At 39.1% G+C, this 18,493-nt stretch overlaps 1 protein-coding gene across 14 annotated transcripts in view; it reads right to left on the reverse strand.

The window, feature by feature from the left end:
- MANBA (mannosidase beta) overlaps positions 1-18,493 on the reverse strand; it is a 61,515-nt gene that overhangs the window by 37,433 nt on the left and 5,589 nt on the right. For 11 of the 14 annotated variants that reach the window (XM_030492148.1, XM_030492146.1, XM_030492153.1 and 8 more), the window contains 5 exons: positions 10,375-10,469; positions 9,764-9,869; positions 7,667-7,837; positions 4,928-5,051; positions 2,325-2,500 (listed from right to left, as the gene is read on the reverse strand). In XM_030492148.1, the coding sequence (XP_030348008.1) occupies positions 2,325-2,500; positions 4,928-5,051; positions 7,667-7,837; positions 9,764-9,869; positions 10,375-10,469 (672 nt within the window). Of the gene's footprint in view, positions 1-2,324; positions 2,501-4,927; positions 5,052-7,666; positions 7,838-9,763; positions 9,898-10,374; positions 10,593-11,724; positions 11,893-15,105; positions 15,129-18,493 lie in introns of those variants that run through there. The other 3 variants (XM_030492156.1, XM_030492154.1, XM_030492155.1) reach the window with 3 other exon arrangements.

Genomic DNA, 18,493 nt, shown 5'->3' on the forward strand with positions numbered 1-18,493 from the left:
ATAGAGCCATGTAAGGAGTGCCTCAATCTTTTCAAATAAAATGAGGCCAGAGAGCAGCCCAACAATACGTTTCACTGTAGCCACACTTGGACACAATCACAAATGTATCTACTAACATCTCGGCTTCCCCGATGCAGAATTATCATAACTGCTTGTACAAAAATACTAATCTCTGTGTTGCACGGATACAAATGGAAGCACAAAATCAGCATGTGCCTCGACAGCAAGGGAGCGTTCGCAGCTGCCTGGCACGGCTGGAGTGCCTCATTGGCCACTAATGATGTCATCCCCATGCTCACCATTAGCTTATAAGCAAAAGGCTGTCAAGTTGACAACACGGCACTTTGCGTGGCAACTGCAGGAAGACTGCTACACATCTCGGGTGATACACACCACTCAAACACCTACTGATATCACAACATGATCTGCAATAAGAGCGCAACTAGAATAAAGAATAAATTTCTGGTGAGATCTCATTATTTAACAAGCACCACACAAGTCTGTTGTATAGAGTAACGGCTCTGTTAGGCTCATCTCTCTCTCATCGTTGCAGGGCTTCTCGCAAAATCAGCTGATGTGAATTCATGCAGCAAAGCCTTTTGTGTAGGAAGAATAAAAACCCGCTGTTGCCTCTGCTCTGAAGGAATTACTTCCTCACAAACTTGCAGTCACACTCCACTGACAGATCTCTTCTGAGGTTGGGGATGGGGCAAATAAATAAACCAAAATAATTTTTGAAGTTTCACATTGCAGTGCGTGCTTAATATAATCCCTGAAAAGGCTAAACAGAGACTAATGATTGTTTTAAATGAAACTGGGTATTTGTAATTGCTCATGCAACTTGCATATCAGATGACAAGAGTAACAAAAATCATATGTTTGTATGCTTTAATGCTTTTGTGTCAAAATAAAATAAAGCACATAAGTATGCAAGTCACTGAATGTTCATACTAGAACATAAATACTCTGCTTGCCTTGAACACGTGCTTTTTCTCCACTCAAACAACTGATAAGAGAACTTGAGAACACACTCATAATGCATTCAAACTGGGGAAACAAACGCAGAGTTACACAGCAATGGAGAAAATCGGTAGAGCCAATAAAATATACAAAGGTTTGAGGGCAGACCCTCACTTTTTAACTGCCAGAATTGTCAGAAGCCTCAAATTCCTGCTCACAGCACATCGCTCACCCACAAATCTAACTTGCCCTGTAGCAGTGAAGCAGATGGCAACTTCCATTATGCTGCTGGCTCCAGCATCAGCTGTGGTTGCTTCCACCGTGCCTGCCAGGGTTCCCACTCTGCCCACTGGCCTGGGCCTGCTGCTGTCAGGTTCAGTTCTGCACAGTCAGCTCTGCTAGGGCCCTGCTCTCTGAGCAAGAAGCCAATACAAAGTTCATGCTTCTTTTTACCACACTGGGATCACTGCCTAATTCAAGACAGCTACCTATTTGTTAGCTAGAACAGTCACACTGATTTTCTTCATCTCTCAAGCCAATAGATCTTTTCTTAATCACACCTAATAAAACTCAAATTTCTACAAAAATAAACCCAAACCCACAAACAAAACAAATTCTATAGAAGTTAAATCATGTTGGTCTGCCACAAGATAGTTTCTCAACACGCTCTGAAAGTAAGAAGATCAATTCTTTCCTCTTTTATCACCAGGGTGTATGCCAAATTCACTGGTTTTCAATTGAGTTCTCTCCTCATTAGAGCATCCTTTACTGCTCTAAAATTCCTCCTCAGTTTTGTCTACCCAAGAGACTACAATCCAACGTAAAGAAGTACTACTACACCAAATTTCCACCAACCTTACTGCTAGACAAGTTCTTCATAGGCCTCTTTTGCTTTTGTTTACCTGAAAGAGTTTTGAGGTTTGAGGTTTTTTCATTAAGAGGTTTGAGGAATGTTTCCTCTCGAGAACCATGCGAATTGTAATATATTCTAGTCCCAATCAGTCCAGTAAACAATAGCATGGGAGACAAGATACCTGCTGCCAGTTAAGTGACACAGGGTATCCAAAGGTTATCTACCTAAACAGCTCATTTAAGAGTGGCTGGTGATGATCTGGTCTTTTTGTTTTGCAGTAAGGAAAAGGTTTCATCATCTTTTTGACATTGAGCTACATAGCCCACAGACACCAATTTTTAGAGAGGAAAAGAACTGTTCTATCCTGCAAGGGATAAACAGACATGTTTTTAAAGTCAGGAACACAGTAAGGAAGGAGCGGGAGGCCTAACTGGCATGGAAACAGAAAGATACATTGGAAACCAGGGGAAACTTTCTGCAGTTGGTCAGGCTTCCACACACACCTCCTTACCTTGTTGATGTTTACAAGCAGCACAATGCTGCCTTCTCCAGGTTGAAGCGTCACATTGAATGTTTGCTGTGTTTGCAATTTGGGAATGTTCACAGTTACAAGACCCACAATGGGCTTGGAGCCGACTACATCAAAAATAGCCTCGATTTCAAGATGCCACTTCTGAGTACTCTTTACTAAGTGAAGGGGGAGAAAAAAAATGGGAATTTAGGAATTGTGCTTATATACCTACTAGTAAAGATGATCTCTCACCAAAGACACAATTCAAACACCTCAGATTAAATTTAACAATTTTCAGGCTGTGTTTGAACCAGACCTACAAGGTTAATTTTTTTGTTTAGTGCATTTCGTATCTGTGTTTACATTTGCTGACTCAGAAGAGAACTACACAATATGATTTGTGGTTTATAACTCTCTCTTTTCATTTGAAAGCCATCCAGGGGCTTTTTTTCAGAGTTCTGTACAAGTCAGAAACCATGACACCAGTCACTTCATTAGGAAGGAGCTTTTTCCCACCAACTCCCATAGACATTATATTTGCTTTTAGTCAGCACTCATATGAACATGGTACTCTTTGGGAAAGATCGTAATCACAAGGCAGTACAATCACTTTTGTCAATGAAACAAAAACAGTATTAACAGAAAACGAGCTGAATTCATCCCAGAGTCACTAGACAAAATGAATGGAGTTATGCTGGGGATAAATTGGGCCCATCGTGTCTAGACTTGATGGGCTAGATCTTCATGTCTCTTCTGCCACTGGAGTGTGGTAGAGGAAACAAGTTAATGACTTCCCTGAGATCTCTCTACGGTTACCATAGACTGACCTCTCCTTTACAGAACATACTGAATAAGGCAAACAAGGGCCAAGGGTACTCAAGATTAATGTGTAAATTTCCCACTAACTTCAGCAATTAAATTGCCTATCTACGTACATAGCCTGGCTAATCCTATGCTTCAAACCTTACAGATTAACATCTAAACAAAAGTAAATCAAACAGAAAACACGGAAAACTAGAACTAAGACACATTTTGTATTAATCACTTACTTTCTCTTTTCATGTATATATTCTAGCTCTCCTTCTAGGAAAGAAAGAGAGCTCCCTCCAAAAGCAAAGAATTACATTCAGCTCTGGTGCAATTTTCACTGTTCGTAGAATGAATAGCAATGAACGCGTTCCCAAGTTTATATTCCACCCAGCATTACCCAGGGAAGACCAATTTTCTGAAATGTTGAAGGGGTTAAAAAAAACCCACCCACCCCACAAGGGTCAGCAATTACAGTGGGTTTTCCCTCCCTTCCAAGCGCAGATAGAAATTCCAGTCCACTCTTAACTACATGAACTGTGGGATCTAGGCAGAGAAATCAAGAACAATGAAACTTTTACAGACTCAGTGGTCAAAGGGCTATGACACCAAATCTGATGAGCAATATAACTGCATAGGTAGCTTAAATTCAAGTTATTCATTTACTCTTTACTTTTCAAATGTTATTATGTTTGAATACTAATAAGCTCTGGCTCTGGTTCCAAACCACTCTCTCTCTGCTGAATGAAAGAGGTTTGCTCTCTCCACTCACCCAGAGAGCAAGACTTTACCTACCAGAAGGTGGAGTTGTGGGAATGTGGGAGGGACCAGAAAAGATTTTTACTGTAACTAAATTTTAGGGAGCACACAGAGTCTGTGCTGGGGCTTTCCATGGAAATTCCAGTCACGTTAATTCTAGCTAAGACCTGCAGCTATTTCAGGAAGCTTTTAAAGCAGCCAGGGAGTGACGTCTTCCTCTTTTATTTGTACACAACAACTCTATTCCCAAGGGCTGAAACGCAACCCACTGCAGAGGACTCACGTGCTAGCCTTTCCTCCACTGGCTACTGGGCTCTACAGGCAGCAAAAGAAAGCAGCGGGTGGTCTACAATGGCGCATATTACTGCTTACAGAAAGTTTCAACAGAAAATTAACTACTTTTGCTCAGCTGCAATGATCTTCTGAACAAAGGAGGTGAAAATCAAAGACCACGCAAGTCAAGGGAGGAAACTGGTTCGGTAAGTTAGGTAGCAGGAACGCAGGAGACTATCCTCTCAAATTGCAGCCTTAACAAATTATCCTTGCATAGCGTGACTGCTTTTCTCTCTCAGACTTCATGTTATGTCCTGAAAACTCCGTGCTCTTGAAACTCTGTTCACTGTGCATTTGCTTCCCAACACAAAACTAAATTCCCATAGCCGCTTTGTCTTTGTTTTAAATGGAGGTGAGACAAAAGTGAGACGTATTTATTGGGAGTCTTGGTGAAAACTCATGCCAAAAGAAATATTTACAAAACAGGAGAACAGGGGCTAGCCTCAGCTATACTACCTATACTTCTGCAGTCATCCAGAGATCCTCACGCATAAAAAGGTTCTGAATTCTAACACTTTTAATCACTATTGTTTGTACTGAAGTACTGTTTCAAGACCTAAAACAGTGTGCCATGGGAAGAACTGCACACAAAGACATGATAAACCAATAGAACCTTCCCTGAACTGCAGTTAATTGAGTTTAACAATAAAATGGTTCCTATACCAACGGTGAAACAATAAAAACTAGTAACAAAGTAGACTTACCAAAGAAAGAAGTCAAAGAAAAGTAAATCAGGTGATAATGGTTATAGGCCTCAATCCTAACATCTTTCCAGATTCCTTGAGTGGGAAAAGAAGGGCCCCAGTCCCAGCTAAATGAACACTGCTCCTGAAATACAGAATGATAATGTTACAATTCCCTATTTTTCACACAGACATTGATGCTGTGGCAGCAACAAAAATTATTTGCTATCTAGAAATAAAACACTGCTATGCACTGAAAGAATTTTTCCAATCTCCACAAACCCAGGAGAGCCTGCAGTATTTTACTCTTATTTCTTCACCAAAACTCTGTTGCTACTACCTATATTATATAAAAAATAAAATTTTGTATTAAACATCCATGTATAGTGAAATTTTATATTAGTGAGAGAACAAAACACCACCTAGCCCACCACTTCAAAAAGCCCAAAACAGTAAAGATCAAAAAAACCCCAAGCCCCAAGTTTCTCTCAGTTCTGTTCTGAACTACCTTAATTTGTAATGCCAGTGTTTAATTGTATACACAAAAGACAAAGTAAGCAGAAAACTGATGGTTATAAGTGTTAAAGTATTCTAAAAGAACAATATTAGATTAAAAATCATGGGTATGTGTGAAATACTTTATTTCCTACTTTTTGTTGTAACATTGCAGATTAGTTCAAGGAAAGAGAGCGTATGTCTGGCATGTTTGTGTAGTTCAGTCATGTTCACTGTTTCTCCCCTTTTTATGGTTCTTTTATACAAAAACAAAGGGAACAAAAACATGGTTGAGAAATAGCTTAGTTCTGATTCTAACATCAGAATAACTGTCAGAATTATAAAATGCTGGTCAGGCAAAGAAGTATCTACACTGCTTTCCATTTAGCTGTTTTCAAACCTGGTCAGACCTCTAGTTAACAAATTCCTTGAAGACACCTATTCAGCTGCCCTCCGAGCTTCACACAGCCCCAGCCCCCAAAGCAAATACTATAGATCTCCTTAAAGTCTTGTACAGTGACCTACAGTTCTAAATTTAGAGACTAATAACTTACAGCCAAGGCATACTAATTTTGGCAAACCACATTGCACAAGTCTGGCGTTGCATTGCTGAAGCCAGCCTGCCTGCCTATCAAGTTGCAGAAGAGCCTTCCAGGAAGCAAGCACTGTACCTATTTCAAGGGCAAAAACAGGGACAACACATTCTTAGAAAACAAGTCAGATTGAAAGTCATTTTCCCTTTATAAAAAATAAACAAATGAATCACCAACAGGTTGTCAGGTTTCACTAATAATATTGCAGAGACTGCTATCAGAAATAGTCATAGGAATGATATGCTTGCATCACTGAAGTACACGACCAGTGAAAGGCTTGAGTTTTGCCACAAATTCCTATTAAGATTTAGATACATTTACTGCACTTAATACTGAATCTCAAACATGTGTATAGCTCTCCATTAAGCAGCCAGCTTACTTTAGCAATCTCCTAGTACGTTTGATTACTTTCAAAATGTGACACCACTGCTGTTGGTGCCATATACTTGGAACTAAAAATGTTTCCGGAAATGTCTGGAGCAGCTTCCAAGTACAGCCAAACAACTCCTTTGAGGAAAAGCACTAGGATACTTTCTTACAAATTTAAAAGTATAGTTCAGTAAAGCATAAAATCATTCATTTGCTCTATAAATAAGACTACACCTATTTAAGCACCTTCTTCCTTCTAAGCTCCTTCCTGCACTGATTTCTAAGAAACACAGTGGACTCAAAAGAATTAATGAACTTTTTAATACACAGTGAAAATAAAAGTAGCAGCAAGTAGTAATAAAGACAACCTCTTAATCCTGAAGGATCCTCCCAAAACAATACAGTGTCCCTGTTTCCATTACCAAATTTTAAAGGAAGTTGCATCTGGGTTTAGATTAACAGGATTCTAGTCATTTTTTTGAGGAGACTTTAAAAGGACTTCCTTAAAAAGATCAAAAATAATTAACAAGAAAGGCATTTAAGTGGAAACAAACATGCAAACACACCCAAAAAGAGAAATTCCAAAATAAGATCACCCAGCTATTGCCTCTAGCTGCTGCGAAGCTATCAGAAACACGAGATGCTACTCATATGATAGTTTACTGTGAACAAGTTTTAACAGAAATGAAGCTAGGTCTTAAATCAGAGCTTCTGAGCTTCATTCATTGTATATTACATTGGTGTTTTCACTGAAAATGTCCTTGTAAGTCATACTTCTCAACACCGTAATAAGATGAGAACAAGTCTTCTGTTAGATAACAGTTCTTGGGACATGCCAGAGCTGACCAGTATAAATAGCACAGCACATGAGCAATAGCAAACACTCACAAAGCTGCTTGGCTGAGATTTTTACAGCCTTGGCAATACACACTGGTATTTACAACAGTGAATCCTATTGTCAGCATACATTGCTAAACCCACCCAGTGGATCAAAATGTAATGATTACACATTTCCCAGTGCTACCCTGCTCTCCTAGCAGCAAGTCTCCTTGCTGACTCCTTGACAAAAACAGCCTTTTAAACATTCTTATCATCCAGATATGAAGCCTGGCCTTCTTATGGCTCTTGCATTATCGATATGCTGACTGCAGGTTTCTAGGGGGACAAAAGAAGGAAGCTGTAATGAAAAATATGCCCTACTTATAAAATGACATTGCAGGTTTCAGAATACATCTGTAAGGACAACACATGGTACATTCCTCTTTCCAAGCCTGAAGCCAGAGACAAACAATTCTGCCCCTACCTTTCTGATGAAATTAGCATGGCACTCTCCTTTCTGCACAGGTGGAGGGCATGCTGGGGGGATGCTGTATCCTTTGTGACATCTGTTTTGCTCTGCTGCATAGGTAATGGCTGATAAGAAACGGACTTCAATAAAATTGACCTCCTTGATCACACTGGTAACATCAAAGCTCTAGATCAAGAAAACAGAATAAAATTATTGCAGTGCTGACATTTGTTTGTGAGATTTATAATCATTGTTACAATGGGATTTTAATACCATACATATATTATTCAAAGGCATTTGAAGTACAGTCTTAACAGGGTCTGGTTTTGAAGGAAAAGAAAAGCTACATCTTAAGGTGAAAAAAGAAAATACACAGCAACATTCTGGATACAAGGAGATGTTTCTGGACAAACCATTCTCCCCATTCTGAGCCTTCACTGCAGGCTGCAGCACTTTGCTTGCACACGGAAGTGCCTGAAGGATAAGGACAGCAAGAGAGTCTTTACCCCCCCTTTTTCACTCAGAACTCATCTGCATCTTTAGAAAGGCACTTTGTTCCAACGTAGAAAGCTGGTCTATACAGCAGTCCTTCCAACTCACACAGTGCTGGTAGCTTATCTACCACAAAGAACTGAGCTGCCTTTTGCTTGGATGCTGCAAAGCCGTATTTCATGCCACCTGCACTTTCACCCCCAAAATATGTACAGGTACACCTTCTATGCCAGCACCAAATGAAACATCTGGGGGCCTCCTCACTCGGTCACAAAATCCCCTTCTGTGTGACTGGATAGAAGGATAAACGTTTACTTTCAGGACTATCCTGTGCTATCGAGATAATACGTTCCAACGGCTAATACCCATTTCTTCTTCACAGCGTTCACCTGTGAAAAGCCAAGTCTTGGCGATTTTTTCCAACTTGTGAGCAGCCCAGCTAGCATCACTGTAGCATACAGCAGAAAATTACAAAGCAAATAGCATCCCCCATACAGGGCCTTCAGAGAATCCTTCCTGCAGATGTTGTTGCCATGTGGAACAGGTGGACAAAGCAGAAGTCTGGGTCACAGTAATCCTACACTCAATCTAATACAGTACACTCTCGTTTTACAGGGAAGGCCATTTCATGAGCTGTTACAATCTGAGACTGAATGAAGTTGCAGAAATAAGGGCAAAATAATATCCCTTCCCAATTCTACAGAGCCTGCTACTGGCAATCTCTCCAAATAGTGAGTAATTACAATTTCATAAAAGCTCTATGAAATTTCTTAGTTCCCTGATGGTAAAACTTAGCACAGAGAAACCATGTGATTTGTTCCAGGTCACACAGACCCAGGTGGCAGAATCTAGCTCTCATGTCTCAGGCCAGTACCTCTGCAATAAAACCTGCCAGAATGGTAAATGCTGAGATATTAAGACACCAGATTGCCTTTATAATTCAGTTACTCCACTAACATTATTTCAGTATTCCATTAACGTTCTTCTTTTAACTTTTCCTTTTTGATTCTTTTAAAAGCAAGGACTGTCCCTTATGCTAGTACCCAGAATAATTTTATATTTTAAAGCTATAAAATAAATTTGTATTAGTTTGGTTTTGCCAAAGGATGAGTACTCCCATGCTCACATAAGCTAAGCTCAAAAATGCAAGACAATGTTATCAAAAGCCCAATATCAAAAAATCAAACCCCCTATATAAAAAAAAGGCATGGAAACACAAAGGCTTTACAACACGTGCATTTTCATTTCAGTATTCACATGCAAACCAGTCTAATACCAATTAGTAAGCAGATTTACAGCTAATATAACAGATCTAAGCTTACGTTTTCTTGGAGTTGTGACAAGAAGCAAGACATATTATTAGCTGAACTAATCCTCTTGCATGGGGCCACTCATTTAGAACAAGGCACATTCACTTCTAGATCTGACCCTGTTACTACTGGAAAGGTAACTATACTTCTCATTCTAACAGTTATCAGATTACACATGCAGTCCTCAGGTCAACACGTTCCGTGTCTAAGCACCTATTTTTATGTGTGCTTGAATGCACTGGAAGTGCTCAGCACAAAAGGGCTTTGAAGAAAAAACAGAACCACCTTCAGAAATAAACACATTACTCACATATCTGTTGAACATATTGTCTGTTCTCCCAAGAGTGACATTGTTAATCAGGATCTGTGCTACTGTATCCACTCCCTCAAAAACCAAATTCATTTTCTGCCACTTTCTACAGAAGATAATAAATGCATAAAAATCTGTTAGAATACACAGAGTTAACAACACACAGGAGACAGAAAATACAAAAATGTATATCACCATTATCTTTAGCAGCAGTTGCCTCTACTACCTCCAAAAACATTTGACTTAGTGTGGCTCTATTATACCTTTTAATAGTCAAATTAAGATGACAGCTGAAATGGCTCACGTCTGCACTACAGCATGTTCACATACCTACCAGATCAGATGAGCTAGCTCCCAATTAGCCCAAGTATTATCCTTCCTCAGTTGACAATTCATAAGTAACTTTTAACAAAGAAAAAGAAACAAAACAAACCCACAAGAAAAAGCAGCTACTGAAGTGTTCTTTAGCAGCAGCTTTTCAGCTGCACATTATTGCATAATTTGTTTTATTAGATACAAAAGTATTAAGCAGATTTTGAGCTGATGGATTAACTCACAGTTCTGCACGAAAGATGACACAGAACTATCTTAGACACATCTTTACTGCCCACCTGATGTCAAAAGGAGTTTTGAATGTCCTGCTGTAAGTCCAGTTATCCAGTGAGATCCACCTGTACATCACGTCATTAAATCTATAGTATGGATCCTAATAATAGACCAAAAAAAAGAAAATTACAACACTTAGTTAGTAACAGTGTTACTACATGAAGTGCATCATAATATCCATTAGATGAGCACTTCTTATTTCAGCCTGCAAATGCAAAATCACCTTATTTAGTTAGTCCTGATGTTCTTTTTCACTTTGAAGTACTATGTCAAAGCAAAGCTTGTTTGCTATAAAAATTCATACTCAAACTAGAGGGAGCAGAATTTGGTTTTACATGAGAAATCATTGGGCTGAAAATGAAAGAAAAAATCAAGACAGCTTGTGACTTAACGAGAGGAAGAGAAACATGATCACCCTCATAATGATAGAGAAAGTAAGACTAATAGGATTTTAAGAGGCAAAGAAACAGCATTTTAGGCCTCTAGGGACAGAAGTGAAAAAATCTCTACAGTTTAAAATAATTGAAAATACTCCAGTTGTTTCTTGTCAACCAGTCTTGATGTGGTAAGGCTGAACAAAATTGGTATATTTGAAGGGAAGGAGAAAAGGAGGGAGGGAAAAAGGAAGGAAGGGAAAAGCAACACAATTTGGTTTGGTGTATAAAATTACACAACTACTTTTGAGAATAATGCTGCATTTATACCAAATGTGTTCTTTTCCCTGTAATCATACTACCCACGAAGAATAAAAGGCACAGCGGGTCTAAGCTATGGCCTTGACGGTTTTGCCTTCCTGCTGTATTTATTACCCTAGCGGGGGGTCACACTGTTCCTCACCTAGGCTGAAGGGATCAGTTATGTGCACCTGACAACGCATGGCCTTGCACGTCATACAAAGGCAGCAAAAAGGTACGGTGTTACATCCCCATGTCAGCCAGCTCAGAGTGCAGGTACCTGGGCCAGTGACTGACAGCTCAGTTCAATCCTTTCCAGCAGCTGCACAGCTGAGCTGCTTTCCCAAAACAAAGACCAATCTCTTCTGGACTATGTGACTCAAACCCAGCTAAGAGAGAGCGTAGCTGCACTAAGGTTCGCTTTGATACAAGTGTTGCACAGTACCAGCACAGCTAACTAGCTGCCCTGAATATCCAGATTCATACTGAAGAAAATCTGCCCAGTTTTTTGTTTGGTTGGTTTGTTCCCTTCTTGCTGAAGTTCAATTTTTCTCTCCATTTCAGGAGTCAGTATAGATGGTAATGACACTTTTGAATTTGTTATCTTCTGAAAAACATTGTTTCATATCTCGTATTTGTTTTATAACTAACAGGGTCAGTCTCTGTAATATAAACACAAACCTATTTACATAGCAGAGCAAAATCATAACATCTAAGTGACTGTCGTCAGCAGCATAATCCCTTCTGGAGTCCCATAGCAATATAATCTTCAGTCCTTGAGCCCACACAGAGGGAAAGTTGTCAGCTTGCTTCTACATGCTATGGTCTTTCAATCGAATTTCTTACTATAAGGGAATAAGAGTCAAGAAGGAAAGGGCTTGTCACTGCGGCCTCTGTATTGGTAATACAGTGTATTCTTTAGAATTTGAGCCATCATAAGTTTACCAGAACAATTACTGAATTTTAAGATACTGTTACTTTTATACGTAAAATGTTTTAGGCACTATATCTCAGACTTTTATTAACATGCAAAATTTAAGACTAATAAATGCATATTCAAATGCAAAATTTAGGCTTATAAAAGAAACTCTGCTAAGATTACTGTATCAAGACAATGAAAAGAAGCATCAAATGCAGAAGACCATGAAAACCCACAATATATCCTTAAAAAGCACATTTTTAACAACTGTTTTGCTTTAACATTTTGGATGGATACTATTTTATTTTAGGCTACGCTTTGGAAAATGTGCATGTTAAATTTCAATCATTGCCACTGTATGTGTGAAATATTTAACAAAAGGCACAAGATGCCAGTTGCAAATGCACCATCAACAGCAGACTGTAAAGCCAAAGCCAATTTGGTTGGCAGTCAAACAACTGACATCAGTGCCTCATCAAAGATCAAGACCCTGCGTAAAAGAAACCTACACTTTCTCCCACAAAAGAGCATGAATACCAAGATGTTAACGAAGAAAGACCTGGCCTCTGGAGAACACAAAACTGGTTGTCTAGCAGCAGAGAGACATGTAGGAATGTTTCATCAGAGGCAGGAATTACATCATCAGAAGGGCTCTTACAGCAGTTTACAAACAGAGCTGTTTAAATCTCCCCAGAGCTCGCTGCAGATCCTTTCTCCTGAAGGGGCTTTCTTCTTCTGTATTAGTCTAAATAAAGCCTTCCAACTTCAAGAAATACATTGACTGATAAAATATGTGTCATAGAAAGTGCTAATTAACCCCTTCTGACATGTACGAATACTATTTCTTCCTCATAGGCATCCACCTTTTTAGGTGGGAAGCTCCTAGTGCTGTGTACCCTTCTATATAACTTAACAGCTTACGGACAGCATTGCTACATAACAGCTTATACATAACAGTTTATATATCACACAGAAAAGCTGTTAAATGCTAATAGTGGTTAGTCATTTTAAGCATGAAAAATGTCGCTTGTTGTAAAATCACTCATGTAGCAATGTTCAAGCAACGCTTTTAAGGCAATTCTCAAAGCTCAGGAAAAATGTATGACCACAGCAAAGTCCTGTAAGAAAGGAAAATGACTTCTCCAATACACTTGCAAGATTATTGACTTTTTCATTATTAAATTCAACTGTTTTGAGTGCTGGAAGGTGCATCTATAGAAGTCAAATTGTTTGGATTTATCTGAAACAGAATTTCATCCCGTATTAAATAAGCTCACATTAAAATTAAAGGTTTAGTTCAGAAAACCAGATGAAAAAAGGCAATTTTAAAACTCTTAAGAGCACTAGGAGAATTTGAGAGATAGTAGGAAATAGACTGCACATGTATTAAGTATACTTCACATTCATTAGCTCAACAGCTCAACATGTTCCTGGAAGCAAGTCATGGAGGGGTGGAGTCAACTACAGCTATTTTTAGATCCCACCAAACATGACAGCCTTGCATTTTCCTGCTCCCTGCAATTTGGGGAAAAATTCTGAACCACTCAAGCTCCCTGACTGTTTGTTCCCTGCTCCCAGCCTCTATGCTGTAAGCACGCAGCAAAACACCTGCTAAAATGAGGTAAAAAGCCCTGCTACGGAGCATCAGAAGGAAGCAATTTCCAGTTTGGATAACAGGACATCAGCAGGGCTTCAAAAGCACTGGCAGCACTAAACTGAAGGCACCGCTAAGCGGCTAGATAGAAACTCCTCCTTGCAATGATTTTAAGGGGATATTGAAAAGCTACAGTCATATAAGCTAGGAGCTTCTCCCATTAAGCAGGAAATGGGTGAGACACGAACACATCAGAACTGAGGTCCAAAGCCCAAGAGAGCAAGCTGTGCCAGGGCTCCAGGTCCCCACGCAACCAGGGCAGCACAGCACAAGCACCTATCTGAATGACACTAGGCAGAGCCAGTGGAATCCAAGCAGCGTGTAGTAAAATGAAATGCAACAAAGGGAACAAAAACCAGATTCCTTTGGCTTATCTTACTTTTATTATGATCTAATTTGAAATTGTCTTGCATGCTTTTCTCTCAGAAATCAACTCTGCTGATATTGTGTAATGTATAGCGTAAGAAAATCCTGCTGATGTAATAGATTACCAAAATGAGAATTGAAAGTGACGTTTCATGATTTACAGCTTAGCGATTTTGCTGTTGCCAACTTCAGACCAGAAGCTACATAGTTAAGATACTTATCTACATCCACATACTCCTTGATATCTCAAACAATAGGAGTCAGGACATTTATATAATTTTCAGCAAGCCCGGGTTCACATATTTCCAGCTGGAAGTCAAGCTGAACTAACAGTAGTGATGAATGGATTGTATTCTCAGAACATGAGTTTTGGAAGTTCATCCTACAGTAATTCATTGTCAGTAGTTACTGTAGCAAAGCAGTAAACTGAATGTCACTTTAGGCTCAAGATGTGTTATAGCAGAACACTGAGACAAATACTACTAAAGAGTTAATCAACAAGATTTTAATAGCCCTTGCTTAATATTCGTTGAATACTCTGTTGTATTTAACAGGCTACTATAACTTATATCTATTTTAACTTCACAAGCTTTCAAAAGATAAAATTGAGTGTCCTTTAATATTCATCCTAAGTTTCACTAAGGCTTTTGAACACTTCCACAATATGTTCATACAACTCAAGAAAGCACATGTGCTTTAACAGAAAATAACATATTTTTCTTAATCAACTATTTCATCAGTGAATGTCATTTAACCCCTTAGAAGCATACAATACTCAATGCAATTGTTACCTGGCTTCCTCTGAAAAATCTAAGTCATGATGAAGTGTCAGAAAATAAGCAACAGCATATTTTATACAAATGCAAAACAAGTTATGAAATATACACCACTTTCCAAAACTGCAGAAATATCACTTGCATTACATAAGCTTCTGTATCTTCTAAGAGATATTAATATCCAAATATGACCAAGACCACTGTAACCTTCTGCGTCAAGTGCATGCCCTTGTTGTGTAACAGGGCAAAACCTGCAGTGTTACGCAGCCCCTATATTAGCACCAGAGTTGCAGACCCCCCTACTAGTTCTTTACAAATCAAAGTGACAGCTAATAAGACAAAACAACCTTTCTGCATGAAAGCAAAAGGCTGGCTGATGAGAAAATGTAGCTACAATAGCCATATTCATCAGAACTGAAATTTTATATGAGTCGCCTACCAGCAGAAATGGCATCATGCAGTGCTTGGACAGTACATGCTAGTGGACAACTATTTCCAGCACAAAGATTTAATGCACAAGTTACCTGCTGATACATATTGCTTCTCAGAACAGTGCCTGAAAAAAAATACTGCGCTGACAATAGCTAAAAGCTAAATCTTCAGAAAAAATGGTTTCTGCAAATCTTTTTCCAGAGATGTAGGGTTAGCAACAGATTTACTGCAAGTTTGTAAAATGCCTGTGCTTACCCCTGAGCTTTGCACTAACTTTTTTCAAGTGACTTACCCTTGATTATGTGCATTTCTCATGTCTCTTAAATTTTACATGTAAATGGTATTAAGAGCTATGGAGTGTTAATGAAACATTACAAAAAAAACCCAAACAAACCCAGCTGAACACATGCTCTGATGCTATGTCCTGCCCTAGAGCTTTTATCATAGTTAATCCAGCATTTGAACTGCATTGGTTCAACATGGAAGGAAATAATACTTCTGTAGAAAACTTAAAAGTATCTTCCCCAAGAACATTTTCTAGGACACATGTATTTGGCGCATTCAGAAAGATGTGGTCATCCAACATCTATTTTATAAGCCAAAGAGTAAAGGCATCTCTAGAATGAAAGCTAGAGAGATGAGAAACGAACCCTCAGAGTCAGAGAGATGACTTTTAATTCAAAGCTATGGCCTGCACAGCAGGTTGAAGTAAGACTACACACATGCAATCAGATCATCCCTGAGCTAAAAAACAGTTTGTGCGTCGACCTAAATTTGAAATGAACCACACACTCATAACTAAGTTGCTTGCAGCCTATTCTTGCAATCTAAGCCACATTTTTCAGGTTTACTATCTGGCAGCTTATTGTTATTCCTCTCCTTCCCCTCACTTGTGAGATGCCCACTAAGCTACATTGTTGGAGTAGGCCCTCCCAGATTTCGTTTTGAATTTTTGGTTTGGGTGCTAACTCATTAAAAATTCACAAGGATACAGAAGCAAAGGATGCAGTGTTATTTGTTATTTGCCATTTGCAAATCACACAGAAAAACAGTGCACAGATTTCATTAGGTTGCTGAACATACGGGTCTTGCTATCCAGAATAATTTAGTTCCCACCAGCTTTGTTCTCCTATTTCCTGGTACAGCTTTTCAGACCAATCTTTGCTTTTGATTACGAGCTGTAAGCTTTTGGATTGCTTGTCTAGTGACATTTTCAGTAGGATGAATAAAAATCTTACACTCCACAGCAAAAAGCAAAAGGAGCAAATGAAAACAAAAAAACAACCTCCAAACCAAACTTTTGTATTTAGGCAACTACAATAAAACTAATTCTGCATTTGACACAGACCCCAAAAAGGCTGATTTCCAGAGATAATAAGCACTGAAGAAACAGACCAACCAGCCCTCTATGCTTCTGAAATTCAGGCTGTGTGAATGCTCTTGCATAAATAGGAAGACAGGAATATGATTTCAGGCAGCTGCATTTGGAAACATTTGGTCATAAGCATTTTCACTGCAATGAGGAAACCTCAGGACAAGCAGCTCAGCCACACTTTGCAGCATGAAGCCACACATTAGAATAACGAATCACATCACTGACTCCCTCCAAACAACAAAGGTTTGCTGCTTTGCAGAATGCTACAACTATGGTGACAGGCACTGATTATATTTAACACTACTTGAGATAGACTCAAAATCTACTAAGGCTGTTCCCATATTTTGGTATGCTCTCCATTCTATATTTAAAAAAAAAAAGTGGTTTTATAAGAATTGAGTTATCCTGGTGAAAATATTTGTGTGAACATTTCTTTCTGTAAACTGGACTTTGCTAAACTTAGTAAGAATGGGTTTAAATCGATCTTTAGCTACATGTACATAGCTATTAATAGAAACAAGTCAGCTCATCCTGAGCTTGGAACTATTCAAACACCAGCCGAGTCCAGCCCACAGCTAAAGCAACCACACTACTGAGGTATTTTGGTTAACTCAGCTCCTCGACAGAGCATACTAATTCTACCACCACCAACTTAGCAACAGTTTCCAAACATCAGTGGGTTCATACCTGGACATATCAGCAAGTGTTTGGAGCAAGTTCATACCTGTATTCATGCAAACATGCTGTAAGTGTCCACAAGCAACCATCACCGATTTAATTAGCCAAGCACCCACCTACCTATTAGCAAGCCCCACGCTGCTGGCCAGCAGGCTGACTAAGCTTTCCCGCCTCTTGCAGGCTTGGGATTCTGCCCAGGCACATGAGAGTTCATGATCACAGCCTCATTTCCAACTATCTGACTACTGTTTAAAATGACTAAAATTACAAGTCAGTTTACAGCAATGCAGCTAAATTAGCAATCACGTTTCCTCACTTCATAAGAGTACTCAATGCGAGTAGTTAAGTGTGAGTCTTTCATTACGTCATTATGTTATGTGCCTGAGTCAGTGCATTGGTCAGTTCACACTTCTTATAGCAACACCTCCCAGCACAGCCCAACATCTGAGATGTTCTGTTTTTCTTATGCTCTTCTGGATGGAAAACACTGGCACAGTTCTCTTCACTGACCCTCCATATATAGTCTACCTGCCCACCGCACTGTTCAAACCTTTAGAAAAGCCATTCTGAAACCTTAATTGCGTATGTTCAAAATATGTGTCACTGAGCACACAGACGTTGAAACAACATACTGTCATGGCTCAGCTTATCCCTTCTTAGCATATTTACTTTTCCAATGTTGACTATTTATTTTATCTGGCAATGATGCTGTCTGGAATCTATTATTAGTACTGGGATTCCCAGTACTAATGCCAACACAATAATGCTAAAATTATCCTGCCCAAAGTGGCATCACTTTCTCCTTACACCTCTCTAACTTTAGTCAGAGCAGAGCAGGATAATAATCTGAACAATAATAATATATAAAATGCATGCATCCAGCATGTATTTTTAAAATAAATGCTACAAAAGAAATGCAACATTGGGCACACAAAAATGCAATATATAGATATGCCTGATTTACTCAGGCAACACATGACAGTACTCCACATTTTCTAGGACAGAGGTGTATTTCTCAGTTTTATAGATGGTTTTGTGAACCGCTATCTTTTATTTCTTTTCCTTGTTCCAGACACACATTTTTCTTTCCACATACTTCTTTTTAAAAAGGCATCTTATTTTAACGATGGCCCAGTTAGTCCCCCGTTTCTTGTCAGGTCCGACTGACAAGCAGCTGATGCTGGTATCACAGTACTTTGCTACCAATCGACAACTGCGATTTTGATAATTTGTCCCAGTAAGTGGTCACT

The sequence above is a fragment of the Strigops habroptila genome, chromosome 7, assembly GCF_004027225.2.
Source record: "Strigops habroptila isolate Jane chromosome 7, bStrHab1.2.pri, whole genome shotgun sequence".
NCBI lineage: Eukaryota > Metazoa > Chordata > Aves > Psittaciformes > Psittacidae > Strigops > Strigops habroptila.